Source organism: Chiloscyllium punctatum, chromosome 3, assembly GCF_047496795.1.
Source record: "Chiloscyllium punctatum isolate Juve2018m chromosome 3, sChiPun1.3, whole genome shotgun sequence".
In the NCBI taxonomy this organism is placed as follows: domain Eukaryota; kingdom Metazoa; phylum Chordata; class Chondrichthyes; order Orectolobiformes; family Hemiscylliidae; genus Chiloscyllium; species Chiloscyllium punctatum.
Window position 1 is genome coordinate 91,908,150 of NC_092741.1, and position 24,591 is coordinate 91,932,740.

At 38.2% G+C, this 24,591-nt stretch overlaps 1 protein-coding gene across 3 annotated transcripts in view; it reads right to left on the reverse strand.

The window, feature by feature from the left end:
• Positions 1-24,591, reverse strand: part of med23 (mediator complex subunit 23) — a 112,893-nt gene that overhangs the window by 75,013 nt on the left and 13,289 nt on the right. For 2 of the 3 annotated variants that reach the window (XM_072556391.1, XM_072556381.1), the window contains exons 3-14: positions 24,369-24,456; positions 24,132-24,256; positions 22,109-22,220; positions 21,011-21,109; positions 20,447-20,548; positions 18,544-18,613; positions 15,669-15,781; positions 10,052-10,147; positions 9,540-9,557; positions 8,608-8,808; positions 846-989; positions 605-750 (exon numbers count right to left, since the gene is read on the reverse strand). In XM_072556391.1, the coding sequence (XP_072412492.1) occupies positions 605-750; positions 846-989; positions 8,608-8,808; positions 9,540-9,557; positions 10,052-10,147; positions 15,669-15,781; positions 18,544-18,613; positions 20,447-20,548; positions 21,011-21,109; positions 22,109-22,220; positions 24,132-24,256; positions 24,369-24,456 (1,314 nt within the window). The remainder of the gene's footprint in view (positions 1-604; positions 751-845; positions 990-8,607; positions 8,809-9,539; positions 9,558-10,051; positions 10,148-15,668; positions 15,782-18,543; positions 18,614-20,446; positions 20,549-21,010; positions 21,110-22,108; positions 22,221-24,131; positions 24,257-24,368; positions 24,457-24,591) is intronic. The other variant, XM_072556400.1, reaches the window with a different exon arrangement.

Here is a 24,591-nt window from a genome sequence, read left to right on the forward strand (position 1 = left end):
CTTGCCCACCACTGAGGTCAGGCTCAATGGTCTATAGTTCCCTGGCTTGTCCTACCACCCTTCTTAAACAGTGGCACCACGTTAGCCAACTTCCAGTCTTCCGGCACCTCACCTGTGACTAGCGATAATACAAATATCTCATCAAGAAGCCCAGCAATCACTTCTCTAGCTTCCCACAGAGATCTCGGGTACACCTGATCAGGTCCTGGGGATTTATCCACCTTTACTCGTTTCAAGACATCCAGCACTTCCTCCTCTGTAATCTGGACACTCTGCAAGATGTCACCATCTATTTCCCTACAGTCTATATCTTCCATATCCTTTTCCACAGTAAATACTGCCTCAAATTAGTGTCCCAATGGTAGTGCTATACATTTAACAATCTCAAGAATGAACAAAAACCTTTCACTAATTTTATGTCTATTCCTTTCGATGGTATTCAAACAGCACCACTAGAGAACTGCATTTGCCCACTACATCATTTGGAAAAACTTACATCACCTGTAATTGTCATGCACAAATTAAATTAAATTTAAAAAAGGATGTGATCCTAAGCTGCTCACAGACATACCAACTACTGGATCTTTACATTTAAAAAGCTTACTCATGGTGGAGCTTGAGAGAATGAGGGATGGGTATCTGCAGTTTAGAGTTATCATTTTGTGCCTTCCTATTGAGATGAATCCAGATACAAGTCATGGCAAACGCATGAGTAGACTGTGGTTTGCTTATGTCAGGTACAGGAATGCACTGGAAACAGAGAAAAGATAAGCATATTAGACTCTACAAATGCTCTTCCTTTTGCATTTAAATGCAAAATGATGGAATTGATACATAAATCCTACTTCTTTCTCTGGATACAGCAGATCAAACAGCTTCATTACTGGGAGGAAATCAGCTAATGCATTCTTCTGGATACTCCCAGAGATGAACTGCAACAAAACCCACATCAGATGGTCTCGCCCTTTTATTAGACCTCGGCCTGCCAGCTGTAAATAAAGACAACAAAGTTGTAAAAGGATTGCTTAGCATTACAGACAACAAACAATTCGGAGCTGGAAAGGAAGACTTCTACAGCAAGGGTTTTTTTTAAACTAAAAGCAAGAGATATTACAGAACAGTAATAAATGTGTGAAATGAGGATGAAGAGAGTGGAGATGAGAGTTCAAGTTGAAATATGAACAGAAGTAGTCCATTTGGCCCCTCAAGCCTGCTCTGCCATTCAAGAGAATCATGGCTGATTTGATGTCCTCACATACACTTCCTGCCCCTTCTCCATAATCCTTGAAATCCCAAATGATCAATAAACCATCTATTTCAGCCCCCTATACACACAAGGACCCTGTCTCCCACAGCTTTGTGTGGCAAGGAATTCCAAAGACTCATGGTGCTCTGACAGAATTTCTCATCTCAGTCTTAAATTGGTACCCCTTTATTCTGAGACAATGTCTTATGGTCCTAGACATTCCCATTAGGGAAAATTCTTTCAGCTTTTATCATGTTGAGCCCCTAAAAACTCTTTGTATATTTCAATCAGATCATCTCTCATTCTTAATTCCAGTGAGTACAGTCCCAATCTGTTTAATCTTTGTTCATAAGACAATCTCTTCATATTCGAGATCATCCAAGTGAACCTCCTCTAAAATGCTTCCAATGAAATAATCTCTCTCCTTAAATGGAGATGCTGCCAGAGTTGGAAGATTTGAGCTATAGGGAGAGGCCGAGTCAGCTGGGGTTGTTTTCCCTGGAGCTTCGGAGGCGGAGAATGACCTTATAAAAGCTTATAAAATCATGGGGGGCATGGATAGGATAAATAGGCAAGGTCTTTTCCCTGTGGTGGGGGAGTCCAGAACTAGAGGTGGGCGGCACGGTGGCACAGTGGTTAGCACTGCTGCCTCACAGCGCCAGAGACCCGGGTTCAATTCCCGCCTCAGGCAACTGACTGTGTGGAGTTTGCACGTTCTCCCCGTGTCTGCGTGGGTTTCCTCCGGGCGCTCCGGTTTCCTCCCACACTCCAAAGATGTGCAGGTCAGGTGAATTGGCCATGGTAAATTGCCCGTAGTGTTACGTAAGAGGTAGATGTAGATGTAGATGTAGGGGTATGGGTGGGTTACGCTTCGGCGGGGCGGTGTGGACTTGTTGGGCCGAAGGGCCTGTTTCCACACTGTAAGTAATCTAATCTAATCTAATCTAGAGGGCAGAGGTTTAGAGTGAGAGTGGAAAAATTTAAAAGGGACGCAAAGGGGAACTTTTCCACGCAGAGGGTGGTGCACATATGGAATGAGCTGCCAGAGGAAGTGGTGGAGGCTGGTACAATTACAATATTTAAAAGGCATCTGCCTAGGTAAATGAATAGCAAGGGTTTAGAGGGATATAGGCCAAATGCTGGCAAATGGGACTAGATTAGATTAGGATATCTGGTCAACATGGACGAATTGGACCGAAGGGTCTGCTTCTATGGTCTACATCTCTGACTGAGGGGACCAAAACTGCATATAGTACTCCAGATGTGGTCTCACCAGCACCTTGTACAGTTGCAGTCAGACTCCCCTATTCGAATACTCCAATTTCCTTGAAATAATGGCCAACATTCCATTAGCATTCTAGATTATTTTCTGTGTCCACGTGCTAGCTTTCTGTGTTTCTATACCCCAGGACAAATTCAGGGATTCATGCTGAAAAAGAAAATTTGAGCTACCCTTCTTGACAGAATGTGAACAATGATCCCAAGAGGAGGCTGAGTCACAAAGAAGTTAAAAGATCACAAGGGCTGCCATTTACATAAGTGCTAGAGAATTTGTACTGTATCATGTCGATGTTTAATACTGGGATACCCAGAACTGGATTCAACATTTGAACTGTGACCTAATCATTAAAACATCATATCCTGTTTTGCACTCAGTAAGTGATATTGTACCTTTTTGAATTTTCTCTCCCCTTTTTCAATCTAATTACTAATGTTGGATCTAGCTGTACCCGAGATATAAGCTCACCCCACTGTTAATGAATTTACCTTTCCATGCAAGAAAGGCTATCCCCTCAAATATCAGATACAATGCATCAATTTTCCTAACGCCTATAAGTGATGCCCAGTACAGGTAGCTCCCACTATTCAAAAGTAGAGCGCTCCCAGGAAACGTTTCATAAGATGGAAATTGCGTAAAGCAAAGGTGCGTGATTTATATGGGACAAAATATCGCCATTTTTCGCAAAAGTGAAAATCCTCTTCAGATTTGCGAAAACAAGTACTATTGCAGATCATTCGTAAAAGCACGATTGCATAAAGAGAATGTTCGAGAAGCGCAGTATACCGTACTGTCCAAAGTTACATGCTCCTCATACTGCAATCTGTTCACAAGAAGTTATTTAAGCAAGTCTTGTCCTTTATAAACCCAAAATGAATGCCTGTTTGACTCAGGCATTTACTTGTACTATATTCTTTTGACTCAAAAGTTCACTGACAAGCAAATCAGTAATTAGCCTATGATTTTCTGACTTATTTACCCTTTACTGAACAGATATTGCTTTTGTAATATTCCAACTTTGTCACAATTCCAGTTTCCAAATGGTAATCAGAGTGACTTTTGTAATCTTAGTTTAATGTTTGAAATTATATATCCATTTCAATACTTAGCTCAAATATGCTCTCCTATACCGTGCTTTGACAATCTCACTTTTCTATTGCCTTATAAAGGTGGATCAAAATATTTGAGAACACTGTCAGTGATCATCTCTGAAATACAAAATGCTTTCCATCTCTAAGCAGACCAGACCTTGCTTGATTACTCTCTCACTTGTGCTCATAAAAATCATCCCACTGTTTTTTTTTTAAAACCTTAATATTGTCTGTCATTTCCCATCGATAATTTCCATATTTCTCATTTGTTTCACTTGCACTACTTGACCATACTAGGTCTACAGAAACTTCAATTTTTTTTGTAAAATTCAGTTGCATTCTCATGACCTCTTTCTCCAGTTACAGTATTTCACCCTATAAATCAAACATGATGTGAGCGTCTTATGCATTACTCATTTTTTGAAACACCATTCTCAACTGTTAGCCCGTTATTATAGTGAAAAAGTGAATTAATTGGTTTTCAGTCCAATACTTCTTTAAAAAAATCTTTAAAGCGAATCTAATACGTTCAAGTCACAAGTTTCCAAACATTAACCATAAAGTCACTTACCCTTCAGGCTTTAATACTCAGATCCAAATCAAATATTGCCTATGTTCTTGTTGGATATTCAACATACTGAGCAAAATTTAAATTCACTCATTATACATTCACTTAGAGATAAAAATCAGGCCTACTGATTTAAAACAGATTCTGGATACATCCTAAGAAACATTCTCCTTTTTGACTACAAATGCCATTTTTATTCTGGCCTAAAATATCTTCCCAGAATTAAAGTTGCTATCCCAACATACTTTCAAATCTCTTAAATTTCTTTTTACTTTTCAGCGATCCATGACATATGCTCAATACAATTACATTCCTTATTATTTTTTAGGTACCCAGCACTGCATATAATAGAGTCCCTGAGATTTCTTCATCTATCTTGACCTGAAATTGCTCTGTATCTGCAGAACTAGCAGGAAGGCAGTGCAGGTGTCCCCTGTGGTCATCTCCCTCCAAAACAGGTATACCGTTTTGGATACTGTTAGGGGAGATGGCTCACCAGGGGAAGGCAGCAGTAGCCAGGTTCATGGCACCATGGATGGCTTTGCTATTCAGAACAGCAGGAAAAAAAAGAGTGGCAGGGCTATAGTCGTAGGGGATTCAGTTGTAAGGGGAGTAGATAGACTATTCCGTGGTCGCAAACGAGACTCCCGAATGGTATGTTGCTTCCCTGCCGCACGAATCAGGGTAGCTCTGGATCGGCTGCAGAACATTCTCAAGGGGAAGGGTGAACAGTCAGTTGTCGTGATCCATATAGGCACAAGTGATATAGGTAGAAAATCAGGATGAGGTCCTACAAACAGAATTTAGGGAGCTAGGAGCCAAGTTAAAAAGTAGGACCTCAGAGGTAGTAATCTCAGGATTGCTACCAGTGCCATGCGCTAGTCAGAGTAGGAATGATAGAATAAGCAGGATACTTGGCTTGAGAGATGGTACAGGAGGGAGGGGTACAGATTTTTGGGACATTGGGACCAATTCTGGGGGAGGTGAGACTATTACGAATTGGACTGTCTCCACCTGGGCCGGACTGGAACCAATGCCCTTGGGGACACTTTTACTAACGCTGTTGGGAAGGGTTTAAACTAATGTGGCAGGGGTTTGGAAACCAATGAGATGAGAGGACAGTAAGGAAGCAGTAACTAAAGCCTATAAGGAACGAGATAATGAAGTCAGCGTGACTAAGGGGAAGAGGAGGGAGGGAGCAGATGATGAATACAAAGGGACTGGTGGTCTGAGGTGCATTTATTTTAATGTAAGAAGTGTAGTAGGTAAGGCGGATGAACTTAGGGCTGGGAGCATGATGTTATTGCTATTACTGAGATTTGGTTGAGGGAAGGGTATGCTTGGCAGCAAACATTCCAGGATTTCAATGCTTCTGGCGGGATTGAGAGGGAGGTAAAAGGGGTGGAGGAGTAGCATTACTGGTCAGAGGATACCACAGCTATGTGGAAGGAGAGCACTATGGAAGTGAGGCAATATGGGCAGAGCTCAAATAGGAAGGGTATGGTAACAATGTTGAGGATGTTCTACAGGCCTCCCAATAGCGATTGTGAGATAGAGTGCAAATATGTAAACAGATCATGGAAGGATGTAGGAGCAACAGGGTGGTGGTGATAGGAAGTTTTAATTTTCCCAACATTGACTGGGATTCACTTAGTGTTAGAGGTCTAGGTGGAGCAGAATTTGTAAGGAACATCCAGGAAGGATTTCTAGAACAGTACATAAATAGTACAACTCGGGAAGGGGCCTTACTGGTCCTGGTGTTGGGAAATGAGCCCGACCAGGTGGTTGATGTTTCAGTAGGGGATTACTTTGGGAATAGTGATCACAATTCCATAAATTTTAGAATACTCATGGACAAAAATGAGAGTGGTCCTAAAGGAAGAGTGCTAAATTGGGGGGGGGGGGGGCAACTATACCAAAATTCGGCAGGAGCTGGGGAATGTAGATTGGGAGCAGCTATCCACATTTGATAGGTGGAAGGCTTTTAAAGAGAGGTTGATTGGAGTTCAGGACAAGTATGTTCCTGTGAACATGTGGAATTGAAATGGCAAGGTTAGGGATGACAGGTGAAATTGAGAGACTAGCTAAGACGAAAAAGGATGTGTACATAAGGTCTAGGCTACTGAAGACAGACAAAGCTTTGGAAGAATACTGGGAATGTAGCACCAATCTAAAACGAGGAATTAAGAGGGCTAAAAGGGGTCATAAGACACCTTTAGCAAACAGGGTTAAGGAAAAATCCTAAAGCCTTTTTTTCATACATAAGGACCAAAACGGTAATTAGAGAAAGGGTTGGCCCACTCAAGGACAAAGGAGGAAAATTACGCGTGGAGTCAAAGAAAATGTGAGAGATTCTTAATGAGTACTTTGTATCAGTATTCAGAAGAGAGGGACATGATGTATGTTGAGGTTAGGGATAGATGCTTGATTTCTCTAGGTCAAGTCAGCATACGGAGGGAGGAAGTATTGGGTATTCTAAAAGGCATCAAGGTAAACAAGTCTCCAGGTCCGGATGGGATCTGCTGCAGGGTACTGAGGGAAGCGAGAGAGGAAATAGCTGTGGCCTTAAGAGATATCTTTGCAGCACCCTTGAACACAGGTGAGGTCCTGGAGGAGAGGAGAATTGCTAATGCTGTCCCCTTGTTTAAGAGTAGCAGGGTACTTCAGGTAATTATAAACCGGTGAGCCTGACGTCAGTGGTAGGGAAGCTGCTGGAGAAGATACTGAAGGATAGTATCTATTTACATTTGGAAGGAAATTGGCTTATCAGTAATGGGCAGCATGGTTTTGTGCAGGGAAGTTAATGTCTTACAAACCTAATAAAATTCTTTGAGGTGATGACAAAGTTGATTGATGGAGGAAGGGCTGCAGATGTCATATACATGGACTTTAGTAAGGTGTTTGATAAGGTTACCCATGGTAGGCTGATGGACTGATGGAGAAGGTGAAGTTGCATGGGGTCCAGGGTGTTCTAGCTAGATGGATAGAGAACTGGCTTGGCAACAGGAGACAGAGAGTAGTAGTGGAAGGGAGTTTCTTAAAATGCAGACCTGTGACCAGTTGTGTTCAACAGGGATCTATGCTAGGACCACTGTTGTTTATGATTTGCATAAATGATTTGGAAGAAGGTATTGGTTGCCTGATTAGCAAGTTTGCAGATGACACTAAGATTGATGGAGTAGCAGATAGCGAAGGGGACTGTCAGAGAATACAGCAGAATATAGATAAGATTGGAGTGATGGGCAGAGAAATGGCAGATGGAGATCAATCCAGGCAAATGCGAGGTGATGCATTTTGGAAGATCCAATTCAAGAGCGAACTATATAGTAAATGGAAAAGTCCTGGGAGAAATTGACAGAGATCTGGATATTCAGGTCCATTGTTCCCAGAAGATGGCAACGCAGGTCAGTAGAGTGGTCAAGGCAGCACACGGCATGCTTTCCTTCATTGGACAGGGTATTGAGTTGGCAGGTCATGTGACAGTTATATAGGACTTTGGTTCGGCCGCATTTGGAATACTGCGTACAGTTCTGGTTGCCAATTTACCAAAAGGATGTGGATGCTTTGGAAAGGGTGCAGAGGAGATTCACCAGGATATAGCCTGGTATGGAGGGCGCTAGCGATGAAGACAGGTCGAATAGGATTAGGATTATTATTTTCATTAGAAAGATGGAGGTTGAAGGGGGACCTGATTGAGGTCTACTAAATCATGAGAGGTATATACCCACAGGATGGATAGCAAGAAGTTTTTTCCCCAGAGTGCAGAACTTAATTACTAGGGGTCATGAGTTCAAAGTGAGAGCAGAAAGATTTCGGGGACATATGCGTGGGAAGTTCTTTACACAGAGGGTGGTGGGAGCCTGGAATGAATTGCCAGCGGAGGTGGCAGAGGTGGGAATGATAGTGTCATTTAAGATATATCTAGACAGATACATGAATGGGCAGGCAGCAAAAGGATACAAATCTTTGGAAAATAGGTGACAGGTTTAGATAGAGGATCTGGATTGGCGCAGGCTTGAAAGGCCGAAGGGCCTGTTCCTGTGCTGTAATTTTCTTGTTTTTTTTTCTCTTTATTAGGAGCTCTTCTATTCTTATCTTGCAAAGTCATGATAGTTCCAAATGCCATATTTATATGCTATTTTCTGCCATTAGCATCCATGCATAGTCTTGAAGGAATGCAAATTACTATTTCTTTACTGATTCAAAATAAACAGTTAAAATTTTGCTGCACTTCTAAACAAGGTTAAGAATCTGTCAAGGTTATATATTCTCCATGTGGATTTGCAGCCTGCTAATGTACAAATTGAAAGGTGCAAAATGCTGCATAAATTCAACTTATACTGTTATTGAGCAAAATCTGAGTAATAAAGCAATCTGAAATTATACACATTTATTACTTGGCAGTTCTGTATCCCAAACATACCTTCTGATGAAGTGATAACACCATGTGTGGAAAACTAGCAAATTGAAATAAGACAAAGAAAATGAGCTGACTCGAGAGGTGTTGCCACAATAACTGACTGGTGCCTCCATCATCAAACTTCTCTTCTGTTTCAGAGCGTTCCATAGCATAAACCACTAAATCCACAAGCTGATCTTCCAAAACTGGACAGCGCTGTTTGTGCTGTAAAGTAGACACTTATTACAGAAATGAACATTAAATACACAAAATTGACTACTTATGCAAAAGAAACTTGACAAAGCATGAAATGCTAACCTAAACACACTGCAATGAGGTATTTCAGAAAGCACCTAATTTGCATGTAGCGTAAAAAAAAGATGCCAAGCACTGCAACGATTTGCCCTCTTCTCCCAAATCTACATGTCCAAAAACTCATGTTTTGTTTTGTATTTTCAATGTCTCAACTTTGGCCAACAAGAAACATAACCACAAGTGCTCTGGTCAACAAATTAGGAGATGATTTTGTTTAATATTTCTTCAGAACCTACATTCTATTACTACCTACATATAAAATTAGCATGCTTTCCATTTATGATGATGAAACTGAAATAAAAAATAAATTGCACTTTCTTTGAAAGCATGCCTTATGAACCCTAACAAAATTACAGCTACTTTGAAAACATCTGTTGATTCCACATTATATTGGCAGTGTAACTACTTTTCACAGGTCAACAACAGAACATTTACTAAACAACTTCTCCATGATGACTATAAAAATCTTAGGTGCAAGAATTGCAACAATCACACATTCTGTAGCAGACAGCGACAGACACCACTGCATTCTCTACGTATACCAGCATGCAGATCTACTTTTATTCTCTAAATGGCATCAGTTGCTACCAAGCAGTCAGCATCTCGTTAGTCACAATACAACAGTAAGATTGTAAACATACCTGAGCAATGTTCAAGGTCTAGAGCATTGTAGGATGGGCAGGACAAGACAGGACAGAACAAAAATAAAGGAAGAAAAAAAGAAAGACATAACAGTGACTATGAGGCCAGCCTCAGGTTGCCCCAGAAAGGTCAAGCCCCACAAAAACCAAAACGTACAAGTTCTAATATTTGAGGCTGGCCTAATAGCTAAAGCAATTTAAATAAAACTCAAATCATGTTTTTTTTACATTAATTCTACTGTAGTTTTCCACAAGATGCTGCATTTAAACATTTTACCATTCCCATCCACAAGGCAATATAAACTAGAAGGCTTCAAAACTTCTTCCCCATCTATTTCAAGTAGCTCAAAAGTAAAATCCATCATAAGACAGACTAACGCTAACTTATGTTCTGGCTATTTTTGATGAACACTCATTTGCTTATTTAGCCACAGCAACAGAAAAGAGAAAAAGAACAGTGCAGACTATATTTAGAAGTTAGGTCCATAATAAAATACATGGAGATACAATACCTGCTTGTTCAGACCTAGCATGTTGCAGACCATATCCCTGGAGTAAGGTTGTTCTAAAACATATCTCAACAGAGCAGTCTGTGGGTCAAAAAGATCCTAAGAGAAATAAAACACAGACTGACATTCACTTAATCTTTTTTAAGGGGATTTCAAACAAATGCTCAAAACTCTATAGCAACTAATGTAATTTTGATAAAAACCAAATACTGTGATGTTGGAAATTTAAAACAAACAAAATGCTAGAGAAATTCAGCTGTGGCAGCATCTGTAGAAAGAGGAACAACATTAACATTAGTATGATACTTTGGTTCTGAAAGAGAGTCAAATGTGATTTTGAAATTGTTTAGAACAGGTAATTAAACATGATGAATTATGTGATTCATGATAAACTGAAATATCTAACGGTACATGGATCTTGATTCTTTTATGGTAACTTTGATGGTGTTTTGATCAGACAAATGCAACCTACTTCAGAAAAGAAAAATACTCTCTTTTAACCAGAAAACTCTAATACTATTTGAATGCTTGTCCTTTTCATTCACTGATTTGTACGGATTTCAATTACACCCATGATGGCAGACATTTAAAAATATCTGTTGCATTTTAGGTGGCTCACACAATCATCAAAACAAACATCTCTCTGGAGAAATGTATACTAAATGGATTGGGCCATCCATCTTTGTTGCTTTTCACAGCATTCAGCATATGGAAACCATTTAAATCTATGACAAAGTTTCTATTCTGAATTACACAGAATGGAATCACATTGGTCCATTGTCAAGTTAAACACTTCGATTTAGTTCAGGATATTTGCCTTTCAACTTGATCCTAAGAGGTTTTCTAATTCAAGTCCTCAACAACATCCCTTTGTACGATTAAACATTTCAAGGCATCAGTAATAATTTGCACTGGAAGCACACACAAGCCTTTTTATATCTGCTTTGCATCAGTAGTTTTCCTAAAAAACACATTAAAATTATATGATCTCATTGGTTTGCCAGTGCAAATAACATTGAACTATATTTAATAAACAAACTGGTCTTAATTTTTCCCTTAATGGTTTTGAGATTTTTATGATCAAGTATCAAAAAGGTTCAATGTTCTCAAAAATCAACCACGTGCAAAATTAGATAGCAGTAGATTTGAAACCAACTTATGCATTAGTTACACAAAATCTAGTATCCCGATCCTGGAAATTGTTCAACGTTACAAATCTAATCCTGCTGAACTGAAATTTTAAATTTGACCCAAAATGTGCAAACATTTTTCAAAACAATGTTCAACTCCCACAAAATTTATAGTCTGGCAATACACATTGTGGTCTGAGGCACACAATACAGACCAGAAACCAGGATGCCAATCCTGTTTGGTATGAAAATCTATTTTGAAACTATTCTATTTCTAAATAGCTATAAACATCAGCATATTAAATACATACCTACCGACCACATGTCCAGTCAACATACCCCCAAAGTTTCTTATAAAGTAGCTCCAAATTCTTCTGGTAAATATCCACTACATCGTTTTAATGCATCCATCCTAAAGTGTGGTGACCAGAACTGGATGCAATTCTCTAGCTTCAGCCTAATTTGTGTTGAATCATCTTATTGGCATACATTGTACACTTTCAACATTTTCTTAAGATTTTCTATTTGACACTTAGCTGCTGGGTATTTTCCTCAATGTTCAGCACAACTAAAGAAGAATGCTACCATACAAAGGCAAAAGACAATGTATAAGATGAAATCTGAGATCAAGATGGTACTTAGTGGTAGTTACGTACACAAACAAGATAGATAGGCAGGAGGCTGGAAGAACATAGCAAGCCAGGTAGCATCAGGAGGTGGAGATGTCAATGCTTCCGGTGTAACCCTTCTTCAGAAATGAGGGTGGTTGTAAGGGGAGCTGCAGATGGGGGGGGGCGCGGGAAGGAGTTTGGTGAAAGAGGGTAGTGGTGAGGTAGGGATAGGTGAGCACATGTGGAGGGTACAACCTGGTTGGTCAATGGGAGGAATGAATCTGGGTTGGTAGCTGGAAGGAATGGTCAGAGGATTGGTGGTGGTTGGGATGGTCCAGTAGCTTTTGCATCTTTTACAGTTGCAGTGGAAAGTATCAGTGGCTTCAGTGGATTGGTGGGGATGGTGACGTGAACCAAGGATTGGCAGAGAGAACGGTCTTTGCGGAAGGCATAGAGGAGTGGAGAGGGGTAGATGTTCTTGGTGGTGGGGTCCAATTAGAGTTGGCGGGTGTTTAAGAATGATGTATTAGATGCGGAGATGATGGCGTGATAGGTGAGGACAAGGGGGAAACTGTCCTTATTGTCGTTGGGGGTGGGGTGGGGTGGGCTGGGCTTTAAGAACAGTGGAGCGGGGAATGGATAAGGTCCGGTGGAGCTCTGTCTGAATGACAGAGGGGAGAAAAGCACATCGTTCAAAATAGGTGGACATCTCGGATGCTTGGAAGTGGATTCCAACATGAGGATTATTTTTGTCTCTAACAAACGCAACTGAGAAGAAAACTAAAACTAAAACATAGCAATATTGTATAACAATTCAATGAATTTTCAAACAAAGTGGCACAATTCAAAAACTAATACTAGCTGAATCCAAAATTAGGCTCCCTGGTTGTACATTATCTCAAACAGCTTGAAATAGATCCTCTTCAAAAAAAAAGTTAAAAATCCTACAGACTTACTAATTTTACAGCTCCACATGATGTGCTGTGTCATTGACATGTGCAAGCAGTAACTGCCTTGCATTAATTAATAGATGATTTAGAATATTTTATGGTAGCAACTATATAAATAATGATACCTCATTTAAAATAATTGCACAAACAAAATCAGATTTCAGAATGTGTTAAATAGTGCTTGAGCATAATGACAAAGTTTTCTATTCTGAATTACACAGAATGGAATCACATTGGTCCATTGTCAAGTTAAACACTTCGATTTAGTTCAGGATACCTGCCTTTCAACTTGATCCTAAGAGGTTTTCTAATTCAAGTCCTCAACAAGATCCCCAAAAATGTTAGTATGCAATTCAAGACTTCCAAAGTTACAACCTTTAACACCTCTCTAAACTCACAAAAATAAAAATAATTTGTGGGTTAAGCATACACAAGAACCTCGATTATCTGAATATCGACTATCCGTCACATCAAAGAGGTAAGTGTATTTGATTTACCTGTACTGAAGAACATGTGAAAATGCTGGCAAAAACAAAGAAAGACAAGCAGCTCAAGTATCAGTGACTGGATTTTTTTTTAAGGTAAGGGTTAGTTACACAGCCCTTTGCAAAAGTAAGTGCTTTCCAGCACAGGGTATTCCTGTCACTTTACCAGGCCATTCACGAAAAAATGGCCGAGAACATAAACGCAAGTGCGAGGCAGTGCTTCTGTCTTCCTACTGTGGCACTGGGCTCCTGGAAACTGACAAATGCTCTTGTGATTGTAGAAGCTGTTCAGGAACTTGTTTAATGCTGGGGTTTCATACACAGTATTTATGTGATGGTAAGTCCTTCTCAATTTAACTTAACTTGCAGAATACAAAGATGAGGTTGCTTAAATAGCAGACTCATTAAAATTATAGATTTGAACAAATTCTCCAGTAGAGCACAGCGTTAGATCACTACGGCTTCCCTTGTTTAAGGTAAAATTGATTATCCGAATAATCAATTATCCTAATGAAATTGGCAGGTACTATTTTGTTTGGATAATCGAGGTTCCTCTGTATTATTTTAGCATTTTCTATTTTTGTTATGTAGTGTTACTTCAAAAATATCCCCATTTCACGGTTATGATAAGATTTCTATTAATCTGTTCTTGATAAAAACCACATAGCATGAAGAGTGGAATTCAAAAAATTGGGAGAACAATATAAATTAATTCAGTTAATCCTCCATAATTACTCAGCAGTGAAAGATGGGACCAGTGAAATAAATAAGTCACTTCTACTTGTTATTTTAATGAAAAATGCCAGTAAACATATACAACAACCTTTGTATGGTAGAACAAGCTCCCTTCATATTTCAAACAACCTTCATAAAAATAAGAAAGTTCACATACATGCATGAAGAATGTAGATTAAGAGAACTCTTAACGGTAAAGATTCAGAGAAAAATGTCAAAAAGAAGAAATTTAACTTGCTGAACATGTGCAAATAAATACTACTGAATCACCTTGCAAATGATTTTTTTTTAACTTGAAGTTCATGAACTATATTGAAGTGATTACCTGAAACAAATGTGATGATTCTATGCCTTTAAGAGGTGTATTTTGTCCTTTATTTCCCCATGAATAAAAGGTTGAGATACAGGTACAGAGTAACCTACTCAAAGCCAATGAGGTAAACAACTTGTGGGAACTTGGGTGCTTTTTAAGAAGTTGGAACAACAGAAGCAGCCTGAATGGGTGGGGTCAAGCTCCCACAGAAGCAGGATTTTTAGTTTTAGCTTTCTGCAGGTGCTAGCTTCTTGAAGTTGGATGGGGAAGCTCTTATTCCTGTTACAGTTAAAAGCTGGGACTCTCCTCCTGCTGCTAGACTTACATGTGAGATAAATCTACTTTACTGAACTTGCCTTTGCCAAGGGCGTGTTTTTGGGATGTTATCATCTTGGAACAGTTAATTAATGGTAAATATATATTATTTCACTAAGCATTTTGAGAGTGTTACAGTTGGATCAATTCTTTTAATTTTGTCTATAGTTAACTGTGCGTTAAAAAAAAAGTGAAGTCAAGTATTTGACCAATCGAATTTCAACTGGAATGCAAAACCTTACATTTACTTTTAAAATAAGAAAAGCTTAGGGTCTAGGCTATCTTCTTAACACATTTTGAAGGAGTTGGTCTGGTCCATATCATACAAAATGTTTCATTTAAGTCAAGAATAAAATCAAGTACCCAATTCTTCTTTCAAGACAGTGTTAGAAATGTACAAACTACTGTGAAACAGTCAATTCAATGGCTCTAAGAATTTTCAAATATGTTACAGCGGCCTACAATTTGCAAGATATATATCAGGTAACAGACAGAGTTTACTACTGTTATTCCTTTCTATGTGACTGCAAAAATCAGGATTTAGTACAAATATAAACTATTGTGAAAATCCTGATGCTGTTGACTCTCAATGCTGCGAGATCACATGCTTTGATCTGGATTAGAATGTGCATCCACCTGCTGAAGCAATTGTTGTCAAATAGCTAATCTGGTTTTGAAACATTATGGTTTTTTTTGTTAAAAAGAGTCAAAGTTGTTTCAATGTCCACCTTAACACGTCATGTCCCAATATTTACTTCATACTTTGCTTCAGAAGCGATTTGATTATTTATGTATCTCATTTCTTAGTTTCCTGTCAAAGAATTAAATATTATTTGGTCAGTTTGCAAACACCAGTGCTGGGAATCGCCAGAAAACTACACTGCAATCAATTGTATGTCAATATTGCCAAAGTTCTTCCTACCAGAAATCGCCAGGTCTCTTAACACACCCTTAAGGTTCAACAATCTGCTCTCTTATTTTGTCATTGGCCACAAAACCCAAGTTAAGATTTTGAACATGAGTGAACTTTCTACATGTCTAATCTTTAAAGATATGAATCTAAGACAGCTATAAAGTTTACCTTGTCATAAGGCAAGAGCCCTCTCAGAGGAAAGCGAAGTGTTGTTGGATCCAGCTTCCAAGAATTACAAATTGCACCAGAATTGTTCACCACTGGCAAAAGACTGCAGCGTCCTAGTCATCAACACATGGAAAGAGAAAGAAAAGCAAGAGTTCTCAAATCATCATTTATCTTTACATTATCCATACCACACTAATAATTTCAGTTTTTAAAACAATGAAGCAATGAGGTCAAATTATGACAATTCTAAAATTTAGAATACAGGCACCATTTTCTCTTAAATATCTAAGGGAATTCAATGCAATCCTTGAAAGAACAAATATATATGTAACTAATCAATAAGATTGTTATTGTTTGCTGATTTGATGAAAAGATTTAATGACAATTTACATTTAAGATGGAAAAATGTTCCAAAGCAAAGACATTCCAAAAAAGAATATTGTGTCAAAGAGGAGAGATTAAAAAATAAAGAATTGCAAATGCTGACGGTCTGAAACAAACAAAAACAGAAACTTCTGGAGAAATTACAAGTTTAGTGAAAGATGTAAGTTAAGGGAAGTGGGACTACCTAGTGTCCTAAAGGTGAAAAGGGTGTGGGAGATGATGAGAGAATATTTCAGAGTGTAGGGTCTCAGCAATAGCTTCTACGGTAAGGTTATGCACTGATGGGACAGTATGGGAATGGAATACTCAACAGGGCTGGGAGGATGGTAATTAGAGATGCAGGCTATATTTAAACATCAAGGAGAATTTTAAATTAGATGTTATAAGATCGGAAGTCTATAATGATTAGATTTCAATGCACATTATTGATTGTAATAAAGCACTTCAGGATTCCTGAGATTGTAACAGGCAGAATTTGAATGCAAGGCTTTCTTTTACAAACAAGTCACAATGGGTGAATGTGGCTTATAGCAAGATTAGGTACAAGATCACTGAAGGAGGGCCACTGGATCAGATATGTTAACTCTGCTATCTCTCTACAGACACTGCCAGACCTGCTGAGTTTCTCTGGGAAATTTCTGTTTTTGTTTCAGATTTCCAGCATTTGCAGTTCTGAGTGATTTTTTTTAAAACACAAGATGCCGTTTTGGCTAAATTGGAAGCTCATGGAGAATAGGAGGCTGGCCAAAGTAGCAGGAGAATGTGTGAATCTGGAGACATGGATGAAGATTTCAGTAAAAGACAAACTGAGGTTGAAAATCTGAACAGCAATATTCCAGGTTGCCCCAGTATATAACTTTTGTGATGGATATCTCAGAATCTCAGCTCAGCGTCAAAAGACCTAGAGTGCAAATAATCTAGTTCAATCTGAGAAAGTAACAGAGGAAGGGAAATAAGACATCACAATGGCGACTTAATTACTCTTATCAAATGTGGTACAAGTTAATTTGCCACCACTAATCTTGTTCCAACAGAAATCATGGTCTTGGCTCAAGAGTGCAACAGCATTTTTAAATGATTGCTTTAGTTCAAATTTCTTCAAGTCAAATCGTGTAACATGAAGTTTTAAAACACATTAAATTTGCATTTTGCAGCATTATGTACAATACAGAGTTCAAATTATTCAATAACTAAAATAACAATCAGTAGACTACATATGGTGAGAAAAACGATTATGACAGCTAAACCAGTGCTTCCCAGAAGGTTACTAATCTCTTCTTTTCTAACAGAGTCCACAGCCCTGGCAAAAACCTGTTCTTTCTACCCTTCTACTTGTTCAATTTTTGATATTTCATTTCTCCTTTGCTATTTTCCTTTAAGTGCTCATGTGATATCAGTCAGATTCATCCTTTAATCCTATACTTAGGAGAGCTTCCTTGTCCTCAACAGTATCACTTCTAAGTTACCCACATATGCCTTCCATTGAATCAGGGACATTTAATATTTTTTCTCTGTAACCCATTTTCCCTGGTTGCATTGCTCCTCATAAGCAGTTCGCTTGTAACAACTCCCAACACTGAAGCAACAACATTGACTCACATGTCAATATTACCTTCCTCTCCAAAGAGATTGCCACACCTGCTAAATCTTTTCTGTGATCCCGGTTTTAATTTTAAGATTGGTTAGAGTAAAACCATAACATTTATTTGTCAGATGCTAATATGCCAGGCTATTCAGTTTTATTTCAGATTCCTAGCATTTTTCTTGTACTAGTAAAGCTTTAGAAAGCTTGAGGGTTGTTAATGAAAAGAAAAATCACAATATTTAGGACAGATCTGAATGAACAGTATACAAGGGGGTGGTTTGAGAGTAGACAAATATCACATGAATTTGCCCTGGCGAAATGGGTAAATTTCCCCCTTTTCTTACTGAAGGTGCGTATTTATACAGCATGCTTTCCAATGCCCATGCATCATTTCCATATTCAAACAATCATAACTGACCCTCTAACGCTTATGTCTCAATAACTGGAGTTAAAACAGGACATTTTATGCCTGCATTTAAATGCACAACATAAATTTTCTTAAAATACCATGCATAAAGAGGGCCTCGGCAAACATTTTGGATGTACAATAAGGTTCTGACAAAAAGTTGACTTGAAATATTGACTCTCTCTTAACGGAGTCCATAAGCTCCATTGATGCTTCCAAAATTAATTGTTTTAATTTCACGTTTCCAGCATCAGCAGCATTTGGCTTTGTACAGAAAGGTATATCAGTTTTAACTTGAACAACTCAAGTAATTAAGGTTTCTAAACACGACTTATGGGAACTAATCAAGTACATCATGACAAATCGGGAAAGAAGTGACTTTCAATCTTCACTAGTTTGGACTTGAAGTTATAAAATTGAAGACAGACATTTGAATCATCAGTTGCATCACTTGAGATTGAAAGTTTTTATTAGTTCAGAATGAAATGTTCCATTCTTACCACAGATTGAGTTTATTCGTGCAGTAGGTCGAAAGCTGTCTACAAAATCAGATGCAAGATTTCCTAATAACTGAAAGAAAAATGCCAAAGCAAGAACATTTTTAGATGAAACAGACAAATAGAAAATACCAGCTGAAGTTTTCAGGAATTAAATTAGCCTGCTAAAACATAGTTTAGCTACCAGATAGTTACAAAAAAAAACAGACTTGCACAGCAAATGTGGACTCCTGTACAAATATCTGTTAAGTGATGGACAAACTCAATATCTACCAAAAGAAATGAGACTACAGAGGAACCTCGATTATCAGAACAAGATGTTGTGGTTCTGTTCGCCGAGCTGGGAATTTGTGTTGCAGATGTTTCGTCCCCTGTCTAGGTGACATCCTCAGTGCTTGGGAGCCTCCTGTGAAGCACTTCTGTGATGTTTCCTCTGGCATTTATAGTGATTTGTATCTGCCGCTTCCGGTTGTCAGTTCCAGCTGTCCGCTGCAGTGGTCGGTATATTGGGTCCAGGTCGATGTGCTTATTGATTGAATCTGTGGATGAATGCCATGCCTCTAGGAATTCCCTGGCTGTTCTGTTTGGCAACGAGCACCCGAGCTACAAATCTTCTCACAAACTTTGATCAGAACAAGATCGCAAGGTCCCGATGTTTGGTTAAACTGTGTTATCCGGCATTTGTTTATCCGAACACAATTCTCCCCTCTGCGTAGTTTGGATAATTGAGGTTCCTCCGTATATGAAGAAAATGTTAACCAGGTGGACAAAGTCAAACAGGATCAGGCCAAATCAGTATTTCACAATACCAAATAGAAAGCAAGTTATGCATGACATAACAAGGTTCCCCACATCCTAATAAACCATAATTGAAACCGCACACTCAAGCATTCCCTTCCTGTAGGGCGTATTTTATTACTGCTGCGTCATCTGCCTCATTAAATGTTAATTGACCCACAGGCGTCATGATGTACAGTGGATACTAGGGTCTCAATTGTTATGCTCTCTTTGAAATCAGTTCTTCATGGAAACCTTCAGCATTGACTCCGCTCTTGGTGAATATCACTGCAGGTATATCTATCCAAGTGATTTTGATGGCAAGTTTAAGAGTCCACTCGGTGACATCAAAAAGTATAAGTGAAGAGAAGCAGATAGTAGTTGTATAGAAGGAAATTTACTGTTGCAGAATTAGTTTGTTTTGGCTATAGAATTTCTAGATGAGTGAAACTGAAAACTAAGCACTTGTACTAAACCTGAACAAAACATTGGTTAGAACATACACTGGTCACTATATAATGAAATGAATTAGAAGCACAGGAGAAGGTGTAGAGAAGATGACACTAGACAAGTATGATTATACATAAGAAAAAGATTGACAGACTGGACCAGTTTTACCTTGAAAAATGTGATTTTAAGACCTGACCTAATAGAACTATTTAAAATTATGGCAGGTTTTGAGAAGAGCATATACAGACAGAATGTTTCCTCTTGTGGGGAAGCACTTAACTACATTCAATGCAAGGCAATCACTAAGTGAGATTGGGATTTCAGAAAAAAAACTTTTAGATCCAAAGAATTGACAGAATGTGCTATTTTGTCAGAGTGAGTGATTGAAGTAATAGTACCATTACACTTAAGGGGAAGCTAGACAAGCACACGCAGAAGGCAATAGCGAATGATGATGATAGCCTTGAATGGGACAGATGTGACTACTCAAAGTAAATAACCTTCCTTCTACAAAACTGATGGTTACTACATAAAATATCAAGTCTATTCTTGTCCCGTCAGCTTCATCTATCCAGTGGAATGCATATCTCTTGCTGACAAGGCTCATACACCAGTAAACATGAAGATTATCCTCCAGTTTCTTTTATTTTCAGGAAAAAGAACAGAAATGGTCACTTACCCAATGAGATAATTTCCCTTCAGGATAAAGCTTTCTAATCTCAGTAACTGCAAAATATGCTGGTAACAGACAAGCATTTCTGTCCAAGATGTATGCCACAACCTGGAAAGAGTAAAACAAGGAACCTCTGTCTAAATTAGATCAACTTAGAACAAAAATCTTCTTCAACATAATAGTCAAATACTGCTCAAAAAAAAAAATCACTCATTTATAAAAATGTTTAGAAAATATTAACAAAAGAATGCACTGCTAATTTTACACATCAGGGAAAAATATTTGGTTTGTAATGCAAGCAAGGAACTTGATTCAAACAGAGTGCAGATTGGAGAGTTGGCACTATGGACTTAAGAACCCTATTTCATACCCACGTTCTCTTCAAGCTCATTTGCATATGAACAGTGCAGCATTGATGAATTTACACCCCAATTTGTTTTCCAGACTAAAAAAAAGTGAACATCCTTATTTCCATAAAATTAACACTAACTACGTAAAATATCAAATGCATGATTTTCCTGGAAGTAATTTTTAAGATCAAAGACCGGAAAAACTTTAGCAGGAACTTACATCTTTAGCTGTTTGTAGTTGCTGTACAACAGCAGAACTGACTGTGTTAGGAATAGTCTGAATTTTCTCGAGAATTGCTTTTAACAGGTCTCTTACACCCTAGAGAAAGTAAATATGTAAGTTAAGAGCTTATCAACAAAACTCATTAAATTGCACTAACTTAATGCTCCAACAAGCTTCTTTGAAACAGCATAAGCTCACATAAACATTAGTTAAAGCACCAACAAAAAATGTGTGTAGTTGCCCAAGAAACCTACAGACATTCTTTCATCCATTCAAAGAAAATGAATTATCATAGCAACATTTATTAGGCTGGAACTTGCTGTAGTAGTGAGGCAATTGCATTCACCACTGGTCTTGGAAAAAGCTTTCCAAAAATATTGATTTATCTCTATTTTTATTTCTTTATCATCCTCTCCCAACAACAGTTTAAAGCTGGTGCCATGAAGAGACAAAATAGCTGTCAGCAAGCAAATTAGCAGGCAATCATGCTGAAAAATTCATGCAAAGCAAACCAGAAAGTTGAAGTCACTTAATGTGTTTCACTTTTAATTTAACATTTCAGATAGCAAAATAAGTACCTGATTAGATCAAGATAGAAACTAACTTAAGACATTAATAAAAATTCCACATCTGATTTTATTTTCTTATGCAGGTATTTAACTTTACCCAAACATAAAACTTGCTGTTCTGGACCACAGCCTTTTTTTACGCAGTAATTACAAAGCTAGTGCACAATTTAAAAAATCCAGCTTCCCTTCATTCAGTCAGGCTCAAATATTTTCATAAATTTTTAACAGCAACATTAACAGATTAAGCAGAAATTCTGTCAATCTGTAGATTTCCTGGTGATTTCAGCAGAGGGGATTTGCATCAAAGTGCAGCCTCTGGAAGAGTGTTGCAATCACTAACAGCAGGTTCCTGAATTACATGTTCAGACTCCAAAAGTTGCCATTACTCCATCAAAACTGACAATGAATGTTGGTAGTTTCTTCATCACTACGACCATAAAACCTCAGCCATTACCACTTCCTAAGTGCATTACAAATTCTCTTGCTTATAATGGCAAGACAAGTTAATACATTTTTTGTACAGTACCTTGTAGTCAACGCCACCTATTATTTTTCGAATGAGTTTAAACGTTAGAGCCCAAAGTTGCATTCTCTCCCATTCCAGACTTTCGGAGTTAATTAAAGACTCGCAGACCAGTCTGCAAAACAAATACAGAACAACCCTTTGAAATGTTATATTCAAAATGGCACCATATATAACTTGCATAAAGCACAGAACTATTGTTATTACACAAATTTGAACAAATATACACAGAGTACAGTAATTGCAGATTCTGCTTAAGACAATAGTCAAAATATTACACAAAACAATTCTCAAGGAATATGATTGCAGATTTGTGAAGTTCACTTTTAATGATCATATTGTCATCGCACAAATAAATCAAACATTTATCTAACAACATAACATTGTAATTCACCTCTGAAGTTCTATTCAGTTAATGCTGAGAAACAGGAAGCCATTCTAAAGGGTAATAGAAAGACTGTCTAAACATTAACTTTGGAGACAAAGACATTGTCAGCTGTGCGTGTTATTCAGCTAGGTACAGAAGAGAGAGCATGTGAGAGTAGACATTACTATTGCATTTGAATTTACTTGTTTGGCATTCTTCCTTCTGGATTTCTTTTTTAACTATTCCTTTAAGAAAATTTCATCTCTTTTCATGACAAAGTATTTTTAGACGGTGCATCAGAAATAAAGTTGTAACTGGAACAGCTTATCAGAAATTTTAAAAACAGTTGTTGCATTGCTCAAAGTATCAGATTCTTTAATAACAGCACAAACCAAAATAGTAACATCAAATTAGCGAGTTTTGAGAAGATTTGTAGCTCAGGTTAAGGTTCTAGATGTAGGTTTGTTCACTGAGCTGGAAGGTTTCTTTTCAGATATTTCGTCACCATACTAGGTATCATCAGTTAGCCTCCGGATGAAGCATTGGTAGCTTTCCATTCATGTGTTTGGGTTTCCGTGGGTTGGTGATGTTATTTCCTATGGTGATGTCATTTCCTGTTCTTTTTCTCAGAGGGTGGTAAATGGGATCCAAGTCAATGTGTTTGTTGATAGAGTTCTAGTTGCAATGTCACATTTCTAGGAATTTTTGTGTGTCTCTGTTTGGCTTGTCCTAGGATGGATGTGTTGGCCCAGTCGAAGTGGCATCCTTCCTCATCAGTATGTAAGGATACTACTGAGAGTGGGTCGTGTCTTTTTGTGGCTAGGACAAGTCAAACAGAAACACGCACGAGAATTCTTTGAAGCGTGGCATTCTATTCGGAACTCTATAACAAACACATTGACTCGGATCCCGTTTATCACTCCCTGAAAAAAAGAACAGGAAACGACATCACCATAGACAATGACACCACCAACCTAAGGAAACCCAAACACAAACAGAAAGCGGGTTATACCACCAGTGCTCCATCTGGAGGCTCACTGATGTTTGGTGATGATACGTCTGAAAACAAACTGTCCAGCTCAGTGAGCAAACCTACATCCAGTAACATCAAATGTTCACCTTCGCATTCCAGACATACTAATGGGGTTTTAACACCAGCCCAACAGATACAATGAATTTTATTCCCCCTACTAAGATAATATGACAATGCCATTACAGGACTTTAATCTGGATTTCATTTAAGATGATTTACAGAATGAAAAAGGACACCCTGATGCACACAGGGAAGAAAATGAAAATGGAGCTTGTGAAGGAAGCAAATAATATATTTAAAGTTACTGTACAATATAGCAATGGAATTTTAAAGCACGCAATATTACATACAGTTGCATTCTTGTACAACCCCGCATTATAGAAAAATTGTGCCTTAGAAGTGGCACTTAAAGCACTGGCACTGTAATCACATTAGAGCCAACACATGTTTTAAAAAGTTTGCACTGTAGAAAGAACATCCCCACTCGTCAATCACGTTACAGTGAATTTGTGTTGACAAAACACGTTATAACAGAACAACCTGTATAAAGCTCTTTATTCCACTTATTAAAAAAAATCAAACATGTTACGAATAGTTCCTTAAAATTTTTTTTCCCCCAGTTATACCTTGGAGGCAGCAACCCACTTTCAACTGCCATAGCCAAGCAGTCATACAGAAACGAAATCCTCTTGGGGTTGTGCTGTCCATGGATGAAGCGAACAATCCACTGCACACACTGCTCATGGGATTCCTGATGTTCAAAATAAAGTATCAATATACATTATACAACTAATGAAGTTTGCAAAAAGCTAACCAGATCTAGAAATATACTTCAGACAAATCACTAGTAAATAAATTCTAACCTGAGGAAGATTTGTCCAAAGTTGCCTGAAAGCTCCAAGGCAACTAATCAACTTGGTTTTCTCATCTTCAGCTGTGTCCATAAACATACTGTGAAAGACAAGTTTAAATAAAATAGTAGCTAATTTAAAATATTCTTGAGGTACATTCATACATAAGCTTTAAAAGATAATAAAAAGTAAATAAGTGTTGGTGCCCAAAAATCTAAACTTAAGAAAACATAGA